The 21,618-nt window shown below is 42.1% G+C and overlaps 1 protein-coding gene across 4 annotated transcripts in view; it reads left to right on the top strand.

The window, feature by feature from the left end:
- The window catches only part of LOC139530269 (ATP-binding cassette sub-family C member 8-like), a 129,112-nt gene that overhangs the window by 24,657 nt on the left and 82,837 nt on the right, over positions 1-21,618 (top strand). For all 4 annotated transcript variants that reach the window (XR_011665994.1, XM_071326515.1, XM_071326516.1 and 1 more), the window contains exons 3-6: positions 3,695-3,836; positions 4,831-4,952; positions 9,635-9,801; positions 17,278-17,520. Coding sequence is in view for 3 of the 4 variants with exons in the window: in XM_071326515.1 (XP_071182616.1) it covers positions 3,695-3,836; positions 4,831-4,952; positions 9,635-9,801; positions 17,278-17,520 (674 nt within the window). In the remaining variant the exon portion in view is untranslated. The remainder of the gene's footprint in view (positions 1-3,694; positions 3,837-4,830; positions 4,953-9,634; positions 9,802-17,277; positions 17,521-21,618) is intronic.

The following is a 21,618-nucleotide window of genomic DNA, read 5'->3' as shown; positions in this document are numbered from 1 at the left end:
TAGGGTGGGGACTTGGGTGAGGCTTTTTCTCAAAGAAATATGGCAAAAGTCTTAGCAGCCAAATCTAAACTACAAATTGATTAACAGAGTTATAGAACACTGGGTAATTATGCAGTTAAATTAAATCGTAAGAAAAAAACTATTTTACAAAAATGCTTTTATTGATTGTAAAAAGGTATGGAATACAGTTAAGGGCTTGGTACATCTATCTCATCATGCCCATCTAGTGTGGAGGTTGACGGGAGAACAATAACAAAACCAGCTGATATTGCCAATAATTTTCCATATTTTTTTTTACCAAGAACATTTATCTACTGAGCGATAGTGTAAATACCCATTCTTCCAAACAAGCTATTGTCCAATGGATTGATGATCATATTATGAATGAAAAAAACTGCTCTTTTAGTCTACGAATGGTGTCAGTAGACGAGGTGTTAAACCTATTGAAGTCATTACCCAATGGTAAATCTACAGGTTAAATCTTATGGACAATTTTTTACTTCGTTATGCTGCTCCCCAGGTTGCAGCTCCATTGAAATACATGTTTAATTGGTCACTGGAAAAGGGGACATTTGCACACGTATGGAAGCATGCTAAACTGTATCCAATCCAAGACAGCAAAGAACCCATTACTCCTGCCAATTGTCGACCAATCAGACTACTCCCTTCACTCAGTAAGATATTGGAGGGTATTATGAGTAGACAAATATGGGAGTATATGGAAAAGAATGATCTTATCACAGCCAATCAGCATGCTTATCACAAAAAGCATTGCACCACCACTGCATTGGTTGACATGACTGACCAGTGGCTCAATGCTATTGATAGTGGTTGTGGGTGTACTATTTTTAGATTTTACTGCAGCATTTTGATTTAGTGGATCATTAAATATTTGGTTTGAAGGAGGCAGCATTGAATTGGGTACAGTCATATCTAACTGACAGGAAACAGTTCACCTATATCAATGGGTCGTTTTCTTCCCCTCATGCGTTAAACCGTGGAATACCGCAGCTGCCTTGGGCCAATTCTCTATTTAATATATACCAACGACCTTCATTACTACAGTTTATACAGAAAGACAATCGGTTCAATAGGTACAGCAAGCTCTACAAGTATATCTGGGAAAATATCAAGGAATGGGTTTGTCTGAACCAACTTGTTTTGAACAGCAAGAAAACCAAGGTTTGTTGGTCTGTTCCAGCAGGAAAAGGCAAACAGCATGGGATACAATTAAGTATGGGGGGAGTACAAATTGAGGAAGTGGCAGAAACCACACGACTAGGAGTGCAGCTAGACACCTGCTTATCATGGTCGTCTCAAATAAATAATCTATGTAAAAATATTTTTTTTCAATGGCTATCAGAAGGATAGCTAAATATTTACCAGGAAAGATTCTTAAGCAAACAACCCAAACATTAATGGAGAGTCAGGTGAACTACTGTTCTGTGGTCTGGGGAAATGCATCAGCATGTTAAATTAGGAGGCTGCAGATTGCACAGAATAAAGCAGCAAGGATTTTTTAAGGTGGAGATATGGTTCTTCTGTTGTAGGTATGCTCAACAAGATAATAAAAAATAAAAAACATGCTTATTTTATTTCACAATGTGCACCATTTAAAACGGCCAAACTCTATTCACAACAGTATTCAGTTGGTAAGAGACAGACATTCAGTAAATACTAGGAATAGACTGTCCACCATTTATGTGTTATCCAGACAGAAAAGAGAAATAGGCAAAATAAAATTTTGATTTAGAGCAATAAAGAAATGTTATATTTTTTCTGAGCAAACCAGAAATATTTCAATATATAAATTCAAACAGTACTTTAGAACCATTTAAATATAATAAATTGGAAGGTTGTGCAGGATTATGATAGATGAAGGAATCAATCTCTCTTTTTAGACTGTTAGAGTATTTATCTGGTCAATATGTCAGTGTATTATGCCTGTTTGTAACAGTGTTATTATGTGAAAATGTGATTGTATTAGAAATTGTGTTTTAATGTTTAAGGACTCTTGGTTTAGTCCAAATGACGACTAAAAGAGAAAATCCTCCTCTCTCTCACTCATTCATTCTCCCTGTCACTCTGAGCCTGTGAGAGAATCTCAATTGCATTTCCTTGATCCCTTTGCACCCTCTCACCTCCTCAAAACCAATTGGATGAGAAGGTCAGAGGGAAGGTGCCTAGTGACCCTGAGAGATTAATCTCCCGCTCAGCCATGGGCGTCGTAATGTTTGCAGAGCTTCAGTTACACACACAGAATACTAATGTGTGTGTGCGCGCGCATGCATGCCAGCAGTGCTGACTGATTAACTTACCTCCCAACAGATATTATAATGTAATTAGTAGGGAGGTGTTGTCGGGAGCAGCAGTTGGATGCCTTGCTAAGGAAACCCATCGCAATTTGATTATTATGTCAGTTTTAATGATATAAGCATTTGGTCAGTTAGGACCAGGTGTTGTGTTTAATAACCCAGAGGTACAGTGAAATAAGCTGTTACGCTCCTTTTTAAAAGCAGATGTATCTGACCGGAGGGTACTGCCTGGCTCAACACCACGGTAGCCCATCGAGCGAAAGTCCAAGGTGTTAGGTTTTAGTAGCTCACTGTAATAAAAATACATACTCCAACAACACCGGTGGTCGAGACGCCTTCCGAAGCAGGTTGTTTGACCGAAACATTGGTAAATAAGATCCATTAAATGTCGGAAGCATCTAGATCCCCAATGTGCTGGAGTTTCTTTTCATCAAGCTGCATTTTACTCCGTGCACCTAGCAGCGCGTAAGGTGTGTGAGTAAATTTACTTCATAATAGCTTTTAAGAGCTAACTGGAATGGCGATCTCGGGCAAGGTACAGTAGCTTTGTTCTCTCTATCGAGACACGCCTAGCTGCAGGCCCCCGGAGGGTGACCCACCTCACAGTGAAGACCTTGACAGACTCGCCACTGACTCCCCTTTGATTACCTTTTAATCTACTCCTGTGACTCGCAGGGACAACTTTCTTGTTAGGCTCACAGTTTTTCGAGGTTGTACCGGGAGTCAGTAGAATTTGATCCTATCAGTTGTTAAGCCAAGGTCATGAATTGTATATCCGGAGTAATACACCCGAAGGGGACTTTGTGTGTCCCCTCCATAGTCTCTACGGGAATCAACAGTCTGAATTGTCTTCCAGTGGAGGCTGCTGAGGGGAGGACGGCTCATAATAATGTCTGGAAAGGAGCGAATGGAATGGCATCAAACACATGGAACCCATGTTTCTGATGTATTTGACACTATTCCGCTCCAGCCATTACCACGAGCCCGTCCTCCCCAATTAAGGTGCCACCAACCTCCTGTGGTGTCTTCTTTTAGGCCGGTATTTTATCTGATCAGCGGTAGATCCACCTTATCGCACGCTTGACAATTAAATATACATTTTGATTGAGCCAACATATGTAGTGTTTACCATGAATGAGGTCTACGCGAACTCTGAAACATTGCCTTTAGAATGTGCATAGCTGAAAGGGCTTGATCGGATTGAATCCCGGCCATAGACAAGTAAAATGTATAATATTATTGCGGATGCTTAGTTGGGAATTGACTCTCACCTGCCCAACAGAGCAGATAAATGAGCTAAGTTAGACGGATGTCACGCTGTTCTCTGAAGCTAACTTCCTGTTTCCTGTGTCATTGTTGTGTTTGCTGTGTTCTGAAAGGCTGGGGCAGCCAGAGCTCCAAGGTGCACATCCACCACAGCACCTGGCTGCACTTCCCTGGTCACAACCTGCGCTGGCTCCTCACCTTCGTCCTCCTCTTCGTCCTGGTCTGTGAGATCGCAGAGGGCGTCGTCTCCGATGGGTGAGTCCATTCCCCCCGCTCTTCCACTGGAATCATGCCCCATGTTTGACGTCACCGACCCCCAGTACATTACAACGACCATACACCTCCATAACATTGAACAAGAGTGGATCTTTAGCAAAGCTAGCAGTGTCATCAGACTTCTCATCTCCTCTGCTCCTCTCAATGACTGCTTCTGCTGTAGACTGTACTCTTTTCATAACTGTCCTCACTCCCCCCCACCTAGGTCACTAGGTTCTCTTCCTCCTCTGCACAAGTCTTACCTACTTTTATGGCAGCACTGTCAACTTTCTCCATTTAGTCTTCAATTTATCGGTCTTTCCCTCTTCTCACTCCACAATCCAATAGTGTGTGATTCACAAATGTAGGTCAAAGGTTAAATAATTACAGGAAATCAATCAGAGCCTTTACATTCCTTTGCCTCTGTCTCTCTCTCTCTCTTTCAGTCTTTCTCTCTCTCTCGTCTCGTGTATCTCTCTCTCTCTCTCTCTCTCTCTCGTTTTCAGTCTTTCTCTCTCACACCGGCTTTCACCTCTTCTCTTTCTCTTCTGTCCTTGTATGTTCTCCTCCTCTCAGGTTGATTGCCCACGCGTGTCCCCTATAGTCCCATACACATGATTACTGTAGGATTGCCTGTCGCCGCTGAGAGCATCTCCTATGCATTTGTGAATTGATTGGAAGAGCTCTCCTCCTGCACTTTCACCCTAGAATACCATTCACTATAGCACAATGTCTGCTTGCAGCTTTTATATGGCATTGAGTGTGTGTATAGAATGATTTTAACTTATCCAATTGGTGTGTGTGTGTGTGTGTGTGTGTGTGTGTGTGTGTGTGTGTGTGTGTGTGTGTGTGTGTGTGTGTGTGTGTGTGTGTGTGTGTGTGTGTGTGTGTGTGTGTGTGTGTGTGTGTGTGTGTGTGTGTGTGTGTGGCTGTGCATGTTTGTGTGCATCTGTTTGTGCATTAAACCCCTTCTGTCCTGTGTGTGTTCTCCCAGGTTCACCCAGTCCCTCCACCTGCACCTGTACATGCCTGCAGGCCTGGCCTTCATGGCGGGGATCACCTCCATCATCTACTACCACAACATCGAGACCTCCAACTTCCCCAAGCTACTGCTAGGTATGGCTCCTTCAAAGTTTTCCAAGCACTTTACAGAGTGTGTGTATGCATACAGTGTGTTTGTGCGAGGGCTCACCTCGTTCTAGTGTTAAACATCCAAGCCTCCAACTTCAACTGCTGAAGTCTGCCTCCCTGTAGCGCAAAGATGCCTCCGACTGTAGAAGATGTCCCCAATTACTGTTACGTGTGAGAGCAACCTCTTGCTAGGCATTACTGAATGGTGGATAAACCATGACTCACTTGCAGGCTTGCTGGTCCCTAGGGTCTTCTAAGCCCAAATCAATACAATTCAAATGTAAGGAAGTATTTTGTACAGCGTTGTGGTTTTGTCTAAACCACAGGCATTAATAATGTCATGTTAAATCCAGATGCGTGGTTCATTTATATTCAGATGAGATGGGTTTTCAGGGGGTATTCAACTCTTACCCTACGAGGTCCGGAGCCTGCTGGTTTTCTGTTCTACCTGTTAATTGATTGCACAAACCTGGTGTCCCAGGTCTAAATCAGTCCCTGATTACAGGGGAACAAGTTTTTAAAAAGCAGTGGAGCTGGCTTCGAGGGCCACAGTTGAGTTTGAGGACTCTAAAGGTTGTAGGCAATTATCATTAAAGTGTAATTGCGTTAATCTGATTGGATGGATATGAATTCTACTGCAGTTCGAGGCAGAAACCAAAGTAATAGAATATTCAATGTGTGTCCGTCAAGCAGGAGTCAGAGATCTGCTTTGTGTAATGATTTTATTCTTGTGTATTCCATACCGATATTAAGTTGAAAGGGGATAGTTTAAAAAAAAATATATACTTTGTACTGTAGTTATCCTCATGAATCAGTTAGATTAAATAAGGCCATAAAATTCAATTTAATATTGAACATATTGAAAAAAAAATTAAAGTGAGGCGAGCGAGTTAAATACAGTATCGACCTTGGTTCACTAATCAAAAGATGTTTGCCTCTTGGGGAGGTTAAAATAGGTGTAGTTCAGCCATAGCTCAAAATGAAGTTGTTGTCTCTTTACTGGAAGCGAATGTAACGCTCGTCCTCCTCATCGTCTGAAGAGGAGCAAGGATCGGACCAAAACGCAGCGTGGGTTGAATACATAATAATTTTAATAATAATAACGAAGACGAAAAAACACTTGAACAAACTACAAAATAATAAACGACGTTAACAGACCTGAACTTGAGAACACATAAAACATGAACGCACGAACAAACAAACGAAACAGTACCGTGTGGCGAACAAACACAGACACAGCAACAATCACCCACAAACAAACAGTGAGAACAGCCTACCTTAATATGGTTCTCAATCAGAGGAAACGTAAAACACCTGCCCCTGATTGAGAACCATATCAGGTAATACAATGAACCCAACATAGAAACACATAACATAGAATGCCCACCCAGCTCACGTCCTGACCAACTAAACAAGGCTAGACAAAGGAAATAAGGTCAGGAACGTGACAGCGAATGAGGACATTATTTGACTATAATCTTGCAATTTTTCAGTACAACTTTTTTTTAAATAAAGTGAAGAGGGGCACTACTTAATTAAATTTTAAGTAGTGATACAAATGTCAGCTGAGAATATTAAGATGTACTGTACTTAAAAAGGATGCTTTCATGACATGGTACTGATGAGATTCTGCACAGCAAATTCTCCAGTGTTAAACAGTTTAAAATTGAACACTGATCCAGCCTCTATACACTGTAAAAACGTATTTAGGGACTTAGTAAATATTACCCCCCAAAATCTATGAGTTTCACATAAAAATGCAGGCTTCTGGTTCTGCTTCAATATTCCAATACCTTACTTCATTTTTTTATGTGCTCAAAAAGCATGACATTTGAAAATTCAAATTAAGTGATAATGCCCGAGAAGCCGGTGTTTGGAGGATATATTGGCACAGGTATTGTTAGGCCTGAGATGAAGTGGGGGGCCAGCATACCAGCCACAAAATGTGCTGGGGGAAAACATTTGTGCAAGGCCTGTTGTGACTAGAGATGAGTAATGTCTTCATACTTGATCTTGGGAAACTCTAGGGAAGTGCTTGTCCAGCACAGTAAAGCCTCAAACATAAAGTATACGCAACAGTGAAATGGGCTACTTCTTATGTGAATTGGCGAGGAGGCTGAACACACCTCAATTCCAACTGTTAGAAAATAAAACTTGTTGGAAAATAATTAGAAATTGACAAGTTGAAATATAGCCTATAGATAATTAGCAGGCAGCGTCCCTTGGTTTGAGGGCATCGCGGGTTACTGTCCTGTTGCGTAACAATCATATGTTAGATGGTTTTTGCAGTAATACTTCCTTTGTCCTGTGGCTTTCATTACGTGAGATTCTAAGTGAATACTTTATCATAAAAATGTAATTCTTCAACACAATACAAGTAGTTAATAATGCCTTATTTTGAGGGCCTAGTTTTACCCTAATACAGTGGTCTGAATCTCATGGTTTTCAGGCCTGCAAGTCACATTATGATGGCTTGCAAAGTGATGTGTAATTCCTATTGGAATCCAGCCAGAGTGGGGATATTCAACATTTTCAATGTTTATTCACCCGCAACCTGAATTCAGGCTGACTGCTGGGATGGGGAGACAAAGATATGAGACAAGGAACAACCATTTCAGAAACCGGTGTAGTGAGTCCAAATAGCAGATTGGATTAGTTTAGAAAAATGTTATTTATATTTGAGTAGGATAAGATTAATGAATCAGTCAATGTACATGCAAAACCATAGATATGGTTTAACTCTGGTTAAGACCAACACTTGGGTTCTTTTACAACCATGTTACACTGAAAAATCAACAGTCGGTAACACTTGCCAATTTCCTGTGTGGTAATTACCAAATAAATATTTTTGTTGCATCATCGAGACATCGTCAAGCATCAACACTAATCTCTTCTGGTTGTTATTATTTGATAGCCAATATTCTCTGAAACAGAGAGGATCTATAAAATCCTATCAATAAATGCCATGTCCCAGCTCAGTCCATTGCCCTATGAGCACAAGACATTGAAAAGAATATGTATTTTTTGGTTGAAATTATGTATTTTCAATGTCTTGTGCTTACTAGGTGGTCTTTGTCGTTTCACGGTTCTCTCATCGTCAATGTTGACTTCTTTAATCATCCCCTCAGTTGCCATGTTCCTCCTCTACGTCTGATCACATACTTCTCTTCTCCTCCTCCTGCATCATTAACTCATCCGCGTACTGCCCGTGTTCGTTCACTCTTCCTCCAGTTCCCTCGTTCACATCAGTGCTTGAGCCTCAACCTCGATGCGCGGCCAATCGGTATCAGTCGAGGGAGTGACCCCCACAGGCGGTATTTCTCGGACAGACTTTAATCTCTGATTACAGCTGGGGCTGAAGGGATGGATGGCCATAGACATGGAGAACATAGAAGGGATATGCTAATATGGCCATATGTCAAACGCCGTTATCCAGTCTCTCTTCTTACGGGATCTTTTTATATGTTCAGTGTATAAGGCCTTTGTGGGAATCAAACCCACGACTAATTAGTAGTACTCACTCTCCGTCTGAAACTTTCCTTCACAACCGTCCTTCCAATCGATCACCTTTTCCATAGGCTTCTTATTGACTCTGCCTTCCATTCGAGATTTACAGTACAACTGCAGGCCTGACAAATACTGTAAGTCATTAACCTTCAAAACAGCCACAACAAACACACTGAAAGGACTTACACTGAGTGTACGAAACATTAAGAACACCTTCCTAATATTGTTGCACCCCCCCTATAGAAAGGACTTATGTCGTTGGTTCGTTGACTGTGACTCACAATGGCAACCTGCTACAACAGGATCTGAATCGACCCCGGCTTTCAATACTGAGTCCATTCTTTTCACTCTGTTTCTATGGATATTGAGCTTAACAACCATGGACATACATCACTAAACAACTGGAAAGTCGAGGCGAGAGAGAAGGAGGGGAGGGAGGAAGGAAGAAAGAAAGGGAGGAGAATAGAGCAAGGAGGGAGGGAGCGGGTGGAGGGGGAGGGGGAGGGGAGAGAACGTGAGTTGGTGTTTGAGATGCAGGCCACACTTCTGTTATGAACATCTGCGGACTTCATGGGGGAGGAAAAAGATCCCAAATCCCAGAATGTTTAGCATACTCCTACGAGACTCTGTTACCATGGTTTCTCTCCTATAAAACATCTAGAAAGGTGTGAAAAATTACATCGGTCAGGTCGTTTAGGATGTGTCTTGGGGATTTAGAATGGATGGCATCCGTGAGTGGGTTGTCTTTCCAACAGGTAGGCACAGTAATTCTGACAGTTATAGTACAGCTGTTCATTCTCTATTGTCACTGAGTTTTGAACACGAGCAGTTCTGTCAGAATTGCCATGACACAAAACGTAAACAAAACTGACAAAAGCAGAGGAAAGATGGGGAAAATTTATTAGAAAATGTATGATATGGATTCTAAATAATATGTATGACATTCACTTTGTAGATATACAGTTCACTCCTGATGCAGTGTGTACAGTTCACCAGAAACAAAATTCCTTTTACTTACTCTGGATATCTGCATAATCTGTTGGGAATGTATAGGACGTTCCTAACCCAATTGCATTCGTCCGGAGTTGACTTGAGATGACTGACGATTCCCTTTATGAGTCCTGAGATATTAAAACGTTCCTCTCTGATCCTCTCTAAAGCCCTACTCTTCTACTGGGTCTTGGCCTTTCTGATGAAAACCATCAAGTTTGCCAAGTACACGGAGCACGGCATCGGCCTGAGACAACTCCGCTACGGCATCACGGGACTCCTGGCCCTGCTCTACGGACTACTCCTGGCTGTGGAGATCAACGTCATACTGGGCAGGGTGAGCAGCAGTGTGTGTGAGAGGGCGATGGTGTGCGTGTGCATGTATTTGTGTGTGTGTGTGTCATCCTAGTGTGTTTTGTGTGTACGGGCATCTGTTTTCCTCAGTATGTCTGGATGTCTCTGGATGTCTCTATCCTGTCTTTTTCCTGTCTTTTTCCTCTGCTTTCCTCTGCTCTCCCCTCTTTCGGTCTAGCATTTTCGTATGCTCCTGTATATTGGATGTTAAGTATTGCTGCCTACAGGCCTGTTTCTGAAGTAGATAGATGGCAGAATGTGCTAGGTTGTTGTGAATCGTACAGAGGCGTCATGCCCAAAGGGGGAACAAGGGCACGTGCCACCTCCAGATTTCTGCATGACATCCGCTACTTGTCTCTAATTATAATAGGATGTTTATGATGGACTTGTTTGCCTGGATGTTTGAATGATTCATCATTTTAATCCGTTGGAGTTCTGTCTGGAGATTTTCTTCTGAAAGAATGGAGGATGTCTTGCTATTATGGTGATCAGGATCTCAAGCTTTTTCGTGTGCGCGTGTTGGATGACAACGACATATACTCGACGTGAGAATGGTATTCATGCGAGTGTGTGCGCATGCAGGTGGATTCATGTTTATGTTGTGAGGCGTCAGTCAGGATCTTCCCATTCACAGCAATCGCCTTTCCTCCTGGCACTATCCCACCTGGTCCATTTGTTCCCCTTTAGCATCCCATCTCGTGTTTGAGAGCAATCAGGCTCTTGGGCACTTGGCAATCATTGGCATTCTTCATTGGTTTGTATTGGTTAAGATTGGGACTAATCCAGCGGAGGCTCTTCAGAGTAGGAAAAGGGAGGACCATCCTTCTCAGTGAATTTCTTAAAATAAAACATTGAAAAACTAGACTAAAACATATTTACGTCACCAAATAATTGATTAATACACACTGTTTTGCAATGAAGGTCTACAGTAGCCTCAACAGCACTCTACAGTGTAACGTTACTTATTGTAGCGGGTTTACCAACGCATTAGTTCTATTAGCTATGTTGACTAGAATGTTACTTTAGCTAATATGGGGACAACGATGTAGGCTGTGTGTAGCGGTTATGATATGGTTTTGATTGGATAGGCTTTTTCGCCTGGACACATACAGCTGATGTGTTGTTCATTGAAGTCCACGAACGAAGGGAAAAGCTGAGAGGAGAGTGCATAGAGGCTAGAATGAATACTACGTTGCTGCTATGATCAGGGTTGTATTCATACTGCCGATTTTGTTGGAAAATATTTCTTAAATGGAAGCAAAACTAAACAGGGATGAAAATACCTGAATTTGTCCAATAGAAACTCTTGTTTTAAACTTTTGGACTAATGATTACAACCTAGATAAGCTAGATGCAGGCAAGAGTGTGCAAGGCCTGTGTGCACCTAGGTTGTAAACTTTCATTCAGAGGCTAGGGTGTAGGGACATTTTTAGTATCATCTAGTAGCCTAAACCTATCTGTGATATTGAACCGAATGAATGGAATATGAATGCCAGTCATCCAACATGCTGTAATAGAATAAGGACATGTTCATGGAGGAAGAAAAAAATGGTCCTCCCTCATCATAAATGGCACTGACCGCCACTGTGGACTAATCTCAGCACTTATTCTAATTACAGTTTCTATTCATGATCACTAATGGGCAATTTTTTCAATGCCTTCATGATGCCTCGGGCTTCTACCAGAGCCATCAAACACAGAGTAGTCTATACATACATTCCTGTTTTGATAGAAGACTGTGTATAGAGAGCGTGTTGTATGTTGCATTGGCAACATCTACAGTCAGGAAAGACACATCTGTTGTGGAAGAGTCCGCTGAGTCCCAATGTACACGGACTAACTCTACACATATACAGTGGGGAGAACAAGTATTTGATACACCGCCGATTTTGCAGGTTTTCCTACTTACAAAGCATGTAGAGGTCTGTAAGTTTTATGATAGGTACACTTCAACTGTGAGAGACGGAATCTAAAACAAAAATCCAGAAAATCACATTGTATGATTTTTAAGTAATTAATTAGCATTTTATTGCATGACATAAGTATTTGATCACCTACCAACCAGTAAGAATTCCGGCTCTCACAGACCTGTTAGTTTTTCTTTAAGAAGCCCTCCTGTTCTCCACTCATTACCTGTATTAACTGCACCTGTTTGAACTCGTTACCTGTATAAAAGACACCTGTCCACACACTCAATCAAACAGACTCCAACCTCTCCACAATGGCCAAGACCAGAGAGCTGTGTAAGGACATCAGGGATAAAATTGTAGACCTGCACAAGGCTGGGATGGGCTACAGGACAATAGGCAAGCAGCTTGGTGAGAAGGCAACAACTGTTGGTGCAATTATTAGAAAATGGAAGAAGTTCAAGATGACGGTCAATCACCCTCGGTCTGGGGCTCCATGCAAGATCTCACCTCGTGGGGCATCAATGATCATGAGGAAGGTGAGGTATCAGCCCAGAACTACACGGCAGGACCTGGTCAATGACCTGAAGAGAGCTGGGACCACAGTCTCAAAGAAAACCATTCGTAACACACTATGCCGTCATGGATTAAAATCCTGCAGCTCACGCAAGGTCCCCCTGCTCAAGCCAGCGCATGTCCAGGCCCGTCTGAAGTTTGCCAATGACCATCTGCATGATTCAGAGGAGGAATGGGAGAAGGTCATGTGGTCTGATGAGACAAAAATAGAGCTTTTTGGTCTAAACTCCACTCGCCGTGTTTGGAGGAAGAAGAAGGATGAGTACAACCCCAAGAACACCATCCCAACCGTGAAGCATGGAGGTGGAAACATCATTCTTTGGGGATGCTTTTCTGCAAAGGGGACAGGACGACTGCACCGTATTGAGGGGAGGATGGATGGGGCCATGTATCGCGAGCTCTTGGCCAACAACCTCCTTCCCTCAGTAAGAGCATTGAAGATGGGTCGTGGCTGGGTCTTCCAGCATGACAACGACCCGAAACACACAGCCAGGGCAACTAAGGAGTGGCTCCGTAAGAAGCATCTCAAGGTCCTGGAGTGGCCTAGCCAGTCTCCAGACCTGAACCCAATAGAAAATCTTTGGAGGGAGCTGAAAGTCCGTATTGCCCAGCGACAGCTCCGAAACCTGAAGGATCTGGAGAAGGTCTGTATGGAGGAGTGGGCCAAAATCCCTGCTGCAGTGTGTGCAAACCTGGTCAAGAACTACAGGAAATGTATGATCTCTGTAATTGCAAACAAAGGTTTCTGTACCAAATATTAAGTTCTGCTTTTCTGATGTATCAAATACTTATGTCATGCAATAAAATGCAAATGAATTACTTAAAAATCATACAATGTGATTTTCAGGATTTTTGTTTTAGATTCCGTCTCGCACAGTTGAAGTGTACCTATGATAAAAATTACAGACCTCTACATGCTTTGTAAGTAGGAAAACCTGCAAAATCGGCAGTGTATCAAATACTTGTTCTCCCCACTGTACACTACATGACCGAAAAGTATGTGGACACCCGTTCGTCGAACATCTCATTCCAAAATCATGGCCATTAATATGGAGTTGGTTCCCCCTTTGCTGCTATAACAGCCTCCACTCTTCTGGGAACGCTTTCCACTAGATGTTGGAACATTTGCTGTGAGCACTTGCTTCCATTCAGCCACAAGAGCGTTAGTGAGGTCGGGCACTGATGTTGGGCGATTAGGCCTGGCTCGCAGTTGGAGTTCCAATTCATTTTGAAAGGTGTTAGATGGGATTGAGGTCAGGGCTCTGTGCAGGCCAGTCAAGTTCTTCCACACCAACCTCGACAAACCATTTCTGTATGGACCTTGTTTTGTGTACGGGGGCATTGTCATGCTGAAACAGGAAAGGGCCTTCCCCAAACTGTTGTTACAAAGTTGGAAGCACAGAATTATCTAGAATGTCATTGTAGGCTGTAGAGTTAAGAATTCCCTTCACTGGAACAAAGGGGCCTAGCCCGAACCATGAAAAACAGCCCCAGACTATTATTCCTCCTCCACCAAACTTTACAGTTGGCACTATACAATTAGGGTAGGTAGGGTTCTACTGGCATCCGCCAAGCCCAGATTTGTCTGTCGGACTGGCATATGGTGAAGCATGATTCATCACCCCAGAGAACGCGTTTCCACTGCTCCAGAGTTCAATGGTGGCAAGCTTTACATCACTCCGGCCGAAGCTCGGCATTGCACATGCTGATCTTAGGCTAGTGTGCAGCTGCTTGGCCATGGAAACCCATTTCATGAAGCTCCCGACGAACAGTTCTTGTGCTGAAGTTGCTTCCAGAGGCAGTTTGGAACTAGGTAGTTTGTGTGTTGCAACTGTGAGCTTGTGTGTCCTACCACTTCGCAGCTGAGCTGTTGTTGCTCCTAGACGTTTCTACTTCACAATACCAGCGTTTACAGTTGACCGGGGCAGCTCTAGCAGGGCAGAAATTAGCCGAACTGACTTGTTTGAAAGGTGGCATCCTATGATGATGCCACGTTGAAAGTCACTGAGGTCTTCAGTAATGCCATTCTACTGCCAATGTTTGTCTATGGAGATTGCATGGCTGTGCGCTTGATTTTATACACCTGCCAGCAACGGGTGTGGCTGACATGGCCAACTCCACTAATTTGAAGGGGTTTCCACATACTTTTGTGGAAATACAGTTAAAGTCGGAAGTTTACATATACCTTAGCCAAATACATTTAAACTCAGTTTTTCAAAATTCCTGACATTTAATCCTAGTACAAATTTCTTGTCTTAGGTCAGTTAGGATCACCACTTTATTTTAAGAATGTGAAATATCAGAATAATAGTAGAGATAATGATTTATTTCAGCTTTTATTTCTTTCATCAGATTCCCAGTGGGTCAGAAGTTTACATATACTCAATTAGTATTTGGTAGCATTGCCTTTAAATTGTTTAACTTGGGTCAAACGTTTCGGGTAGCCTTCCACAAGCTTCCCACAATAAGTTGGGTGAATTTTGGCCAATTCCTCCTGACAGAGCTGGTGTAACTGAATCAGGTGTGTAGGCCTCCTTGCTCGCACATGCTTTTTCAGTTCTGCCCACATCTTTTTTATGGGATTGAGGTCAGGGCTTTGTGATGGCCACTCCAATACCTTGACTTTGTTGTCCTTAAGGCATTTTGCCACAACTTTGGAAGTATGCTCGGGGTCATTGTCTATTTGGAAGACCCATTTGCTACCAAGCTTAACTTCCTGACTGATGTCTTGAGATGCTGCTTCAATATATCCACATAATTTTCCTACCTCATGATGCCATCTATTTTGTAAAGTGCTCCTGCAGCAAAGCACCCCACAACATGATGCTGCCACCCCCATGCTTCACAGTTGGGATGGTGTTCTTCGGCTTGCAAGCATCCCCCTTTTTCCTTCAAACATAACGATGGTCATTATGGCCAAACAGTTCTATTTTTGTTTCATCAGACCAGAGGACATTTCTCCAGTCTGGCTTTTTTATGGTGGTTTGGAGCAGTGGCTTCTTCCTTGCTGAGTGGCCATTCAGGTTATGTCGATATCGGACTAATTTTACTGTGGATATAGATATTTTTGTACCTGTTTCCTCCAGCATCTTCGCAAGGTCCTTTGCTTTTGTTCTGCGATTGATTTGCACTTTTCGCACCAAAGTATGTTCATCTCTAGGAGACAGAACGCGTTTCCTTCCTGAGCGGTATGACGGCTGCGTGGTCCCATGGTGTTTATACTTGTGTACTATTGTTTGTACTGATGAATGTGGTACCTTCAGGTGTTAGGAAATTGGCCCCAAGGATGAACCAGACTTGCGGAGGTCTATTTTTTTCTGAGGTCTTGGCTGATTTCTTGTGATCTTCCCATGATGTCAAGCAAAGAGGCACTGAGTTTGAAGGTAGGCCTTGAAATACATCCACAGGTATACCTTCAAGTGACTCAAAATATGTCAATCAGAAGCTTCTAAAGCCATGACATAATTTTCTGGAATTTTCCAAGCTGTTTAAAGGCACTGTCAAGTTAGTGAATTATAAGTGAAATAATCTGTCTGTAAACAATTGTTGGAAAAATTACTTTTGTCATGCACAAAGTAGATGTCCTAAACGACTGCCCAAAACTATAGTTTGTTAACAAGAAATTTGTGGAGTGGTTAAAAAACGAGTTTTAATGACTCCAACCTAAGTGTATGTAAACTTCCGACTTCAACTGTATAGTGTATGCAAGCTTGCCTAACATGGTAACTGTGAGAAGACAACAAAGCACTTTTTATCATGCTGGAAGAGGTCTTTGTTGTTGTGCAGATAGTACGTTTCTGTGTTAGAGGGTTGGAAGTACTCTAGTAGTCTGTAGTAAGTATTTCAGCTTTTATTTTCATTTGTTGTTTTTTCCTCTAAAGCACATTGCGTTGCATTCCATGTCTAAAATGCGCATCGTTTATTTATGCAGATTTTTGAATATCTGCATGAAAATCTGTCGCCAATTGGTTGGAAACCTAGCTAGTGATACCCTTTAGAAAGTGGGAATTCTTTCTGCAGATATAAATTAAACAGTGTGAAACTGTACCCTCAGATGTACTGACAAGATGCAGTAATGATTGCCACGTCCTGTGTATTGAAAAGGTTTTGGTTAGACTTTTAGATGTGCGCTTAGAAAAAAAAAGAGTAACTAAGTTTAAAGCTGAGATCCGCATTAGGGGAAACAACGCCACTAGCAGCTCCAGGCATATTTGTTATTCTTTTTGTTTTGTTTGTTAAACGCAGAAAAGGAGCTCCAGCCTCGTGGTAAAAAAAATACTTGTTGTACATACTCTACTGTTCTATCGCGCGTGCAATGATGTCCGGGGGGAAGAAATGGTGTTCGTTATTTGAAGTAACGCCTCTGTTGTTGTAATATCACAAATGGACGTGGCAGTTTCACCACTACAGATTCCAACTTTAAGAAACATTTCCTTTTTTAAGTTTTTGTTTTACCTGGTGGGCGTATTCTCTGTAAGTGTTTGGAAGTTATGTGTCTGTGCTGTATTTCTTCAGTAACCTAGTTTCCCCCCGAGTTGAGACTCTCACTGCTGAACTGAGCTGACTCTGTTACATTAGTGTTTCACTTTGTCGTCCAGTTTCAGCGCTCGGGGTACCAGGAGTGTGCCTCGTTCTTAGACCTAGTGCAGGCCATAATACTTCTCTTCAACAAAGCTCTAAAGCTGAATAGCTCAAGTGAACACAGTTTAGGGTTTCTTATTTCAGTGTGTGATACAGGGAGGCTTCGCCAAGGCATTGATGCATTCGCAAAGACGCGACCAGGCAACCCATAATTTAATACACAACAGAGCAAGCTTCCCTATCAGATTTGCGTAGTTCGTTTCGTTGTTCCCATTTGTATTCTAAGTTCTGAATATATTCATGATTTAGGCTCTTTCTCTTTTAGTGAATCGTCCATCTTTCTTTTTCTCTCTTCCCACTTGATAACCCCTCTCTCCCTCTGTCCCTCCCCACAGCGCTACCTGTGTTTCACTGAGGCTACGGAGGTGAAACCCCCAGAGGACCTGCAGGACCTGGGGGTGAGGTTCCTGCAGCCCTTCGTCAACCTGCTGTCCAAGGCCACTTACTGGTGGATGAACACCTTCATCACGGCAGCCCACCGCCGCCCCATCGACCTCAAGGTCATCGGCAAGCTGCCCATCGCCATGCGAGCCCTCACCAACTATCTGAAGCTCCGCAAGGCTTTCGAGAGTCAGAGGGTAAAGGGAGTGAGTGAGTGAGTGAGTGAGTGAGTGAGATGGCAGCCAGTGGGCTGTAAGTTTCCGTAAAAACAATGGTCAAAAAAGATTACAGTAATAGTATTGGATACCGTAAAATACGGTGTGGTAACATATTTTTTTACGGCTCAAATAAGCAAAGAGAAATGACAGTTCATCATTACTTTAAGACATGAAGGTCAGTCAATGTGCAACATTTCAAGAACTTTAAAAGTTTCTTCAAGTGCAGTCGCATAAACCATCAAGCTCTATGATGAAACTGGCTCTCATGAGGACTGCCATAAGGAAGACCCAGAGTTACCTCTGCTGCAGAGGATAAGTTCATTAGAGTTATCAGCCTCAGAAATTGCAGCCCAAATAAATGCTTCACAGAGTTCAAGTAACAGACACATCTCAACATCAACTGTTCAGAGGAGACTGTGTGAATCAGGCCTTCATGTTAGAATTTCTGCAAAGAAACCACTACGAAAGGACACCAATAAGAAGAAGAGACTTGCTTGAGTCAAGAAACACGAGCAATGGACATTAGACCAGTGGAAATTTGTCCTTTGGTCTGATGAGTCCAAATGTTGAGATTTCTGGTTCCAACCGCCGTGTCTTTGTGAGACGCAGAGTAGGTGAACGGATGATCTCCGCATTTGTGGTTCCCTCCGTGAAGCATGGAGGAGGAGGTGTGATGGTGTGGGGGTACTTTGCTGGTGACACTGTCAGTGATTTATTTTGAATTCAAGGCATGGCTACCACAGCATTATGCAGCGATACGCCATCCCATCTGGTTTGTGCTTAGTGGGACTATCATTTGTTTTTCAACAGGACAATGATCCCAACACACCTCCAGGCTGTGTAGGGTCTATTTGCCCAAGAAGGAGAGTGATGGAGTGCTGCATCAGATGACCTGGTTTCCACAGTCACCCGACCTCAACCCAATTGAGATGGTTTGGGATGAGTTGGACCGCAGTCCATATGTGTAATTTCATAGTTATGTCTTCACTATTATTCTACAATGTAGAAAATAGTAAAAAATAAAGAAAAACCCTTGAATAAGTTGGTGTGTCTAAACTTTTGACTTTTACTCTAAGTATTCAAACCCTTTGCTATGAGACCCGAAATTGAGCTCAGGTGCATCCTGTTTCCATTGATCATCCTTGAGATGTTTCTCCAACTTGATTGGAGTCCACCTGTGGTAAATTCAATTGATTGGACATGATTTGGAAAAGCACACACCTGTCTATATAAGGTCCCACAGTTGACAGTGCATGTCAGAGCACAAACCGATTTCAATAGAATGTTCATGATGTCACTGCAACAACTGTGGATAGACGTAGCTGGTCAATTCGCTCTGGCTATCTACTCCGATTTCAGAGCTCTCTCGTCTGGGTGTGCCAGAGTGCAGATTAACTGACGAATTTGTGAACGCTCAACACCCGTTGAATATGGCCGGTGTCAGTAAATGTTGTCAAAAAAGTGTAATTAAATTGTTGCCAGCAACACAGTTGCAGTCACCAACGCTCTGCAACTGTGCTTAACCAGCTCTGCTAGGGCGAGTAAAATGGTCAGAGTGAGCTGTTCTCTCATTTGTGTCTGGAAGTAGCTAGCCAATGTTAGCCAGCAGGCTTGGGTGCTTGTCTGCTGTTGTTAGGTCAAAACGCTCAGATCAACCCTACTCCTCGGCCAGAGAGTCCAGTGTGACCTCTGAACGCTCCGAGAGCGAAACGCTCTGAATTTACGAACTGACAATCTGACAATGCTCTGAGTTTACGAACACCCAAAGCGCACTCTGGCACTCCAGAACACACCCGTAGTATAAACCAGCCTTTAGTCTTGACATCTTTGGTTGTTTAGTATATAGCCTCGCATGTGAATCCTTAAAGAGATGAGTGGGGCTAAAGCTTAATCGAGCCGGTCGGTGAGAAATGAGCAAACATTTCTAAAAATCTGTTTTTGCTTTGTCATTATGGGGTATTGTGTATAGATTGATGAGGGGGAAAAATATATAAATAAATAAAATCAATTTTAGAATAAGGCTGTACTATAACAAAATGTGGAAAACATCAAGGGGTGCCTTTGGAACGTATTCAGACTTTTTCCCCCCACATTTTGTTGTGCTACAGCCTAAATTTACAAATAGATTAAATGTAGATTTTTTTTTGTCACTGGCCTACACACAATACCCCATAATGTTAAAGTGGAATTATGTTTTTTGACATTTTTACAAATTAATTAAAAATGGAAAGCTGAAATGTCTTGAGTCAAGTATTCAACCCCTTTGTTATGGCAAACCTAAATATGTTCAGGAGTAAATATGTGCCTAACTAGTCACATAATACGTTGCGTGGACTTGTGTTTAACTTGATTTGTTAATGACTACCTCATCTCTGTACCCCACACACACAATTATCTGTAGTCGAGCAGTGAATTTTGAACACAGATTCAACCACAAAGACCAGGGAGGTTTTCCAATGCCTTGCAAAGAAGGACACCTACTGGTAGATGGGTAAAAATAAAAGCAGACATTGAATGGTACCCGCAAAACACCAGTCTCAACGTCAACAGTGAAGAGTTGACTCCGGGATGCTGGATTTCTAGGCAGAGTTACTCTGTCCAGTGTCTGTGTTCTTTTGCCCATCTTTTCTTTTCATTGGCCAGTCTGAGATATGGCCAGCATCCTGGAGTTTCCTCTTCACTGTTGACGAGACTGGTGTTTTGCGGGTACTATTTATTGAAGCTGCCAGTTGAGGACTTGAGGTTGTCTGTTTTTCAAACTAGACACTCTAATGCACTTGTCCTCTTGCTCAGTTGTGCACCGGGGCCTCCCACTCCTCTTTCTATTCTGGTTAGGGCCAGTTTGCGCTGTTCTGTGAAGGGAGTAGTACACAGCGTTGTACCAGATCTTCAGTTTCTTGGTAATTTCTTGCATAGAATAGCCTTCATTTCTCAGAAGAAGAATAGACTGACAAGTTTCAGAAGAAAGGTCTTTGTTTCTGGCCATTTTGAGCCTGTAATCGAACCCATAAATGCTGATTCTCCAGATACTCAACTAGTCTAAAGAAGGCCAGTTTTATTGCTTCTTTAATCAGATAACAGTTTTCAGCTGTGCTAACATAATTGCAAAAGGGTTTTCTAATGATCCGTTTTTTAAAATGATATACTTGGATTAGCTAACACAACGTGCCATTGGAACACAGGAGTGATGGTTGCTGATAATGGGCCTCAGTACGCCTATGTAGATATTCCATAAAAAATCTGCTGTCTCCAGCTACAATATTCATTTACAACATTAACAATGTATACACTGTATTTCTGATCAATTTGATGTTATTTTAATGGACAAAAAAATAGCTTTTCTTTCAAAAACAAGGACATTTCTAGTGACCCCAAACTTTTGAACAGTAGTGTATATATTTGATTTGCTGTAATATGAAAATACATTACCTAGCAGCCAACCTGCTTGCACCAATCCCATGTAATTACAGTAAAATACTGTAAAATGCAAACCCCACCTCCCCTCAATGAATTGAATTAATTCATTACAATTACAGTAGAATTTATTTTTACAGTATTATACAGTAAATGTTACAGTAATGTACTGTTTGTCATTGCTCAGATATTACAGTAACTACTGGCAGCCAGTTACCTGTTAGTTACCGTAAAACAACTGTACCAAATATTACAATGCATCTTTTTTTTACAGTGCAAGGATTAGTTTGGATGTTCCACACAGTGACAAATAAAGACAGTATTAAGTGTTTATATAAGAACAGATTGCACAGTATGTTTTGGTTGATATGGATCTTTCTTTGAAGCATGACATATTCTGTTTGGATTGCATTTTGTTAGCTTGCGTCAATGCAGCTTTCCCAGTTGGATTGTTTAAATAAAATGTCAACAGGATTAACTAAAAAGCATTGATTTTACTTGTTCTCTAAACAATTCAACTCTGTTCTCCAATGGCCTGTGGTGATTTGACTACATGCATCCGTAAAACTGAGATGGATTTCCAAATAGATGATTGTCTTCTCTAGTTAACACTGAACAGATATATCCCGCCACACACTCACACACATCCAACGTTCCGGTTCC

The sequence above is a fragment of the Salvelinus alpinus genome, chromosome 9 (assembly GCF_045679555.1).
Source record: "Salvelinus alpinus chromosome 9, SLU_Salpinus.1, whole genome shotgun sequence".
NCBI classification, from domain to species: Eukaryota; Metazoa; Chordata; class Actinopteri; order Salmoniformes; family Salmonidae; genus Salvelinus; species Salvelinus alpinus.
Note: the sequence above shows the minus strand (reverse complement) of the source record. Positions and strands in the feature narration are given on the sequence as shown.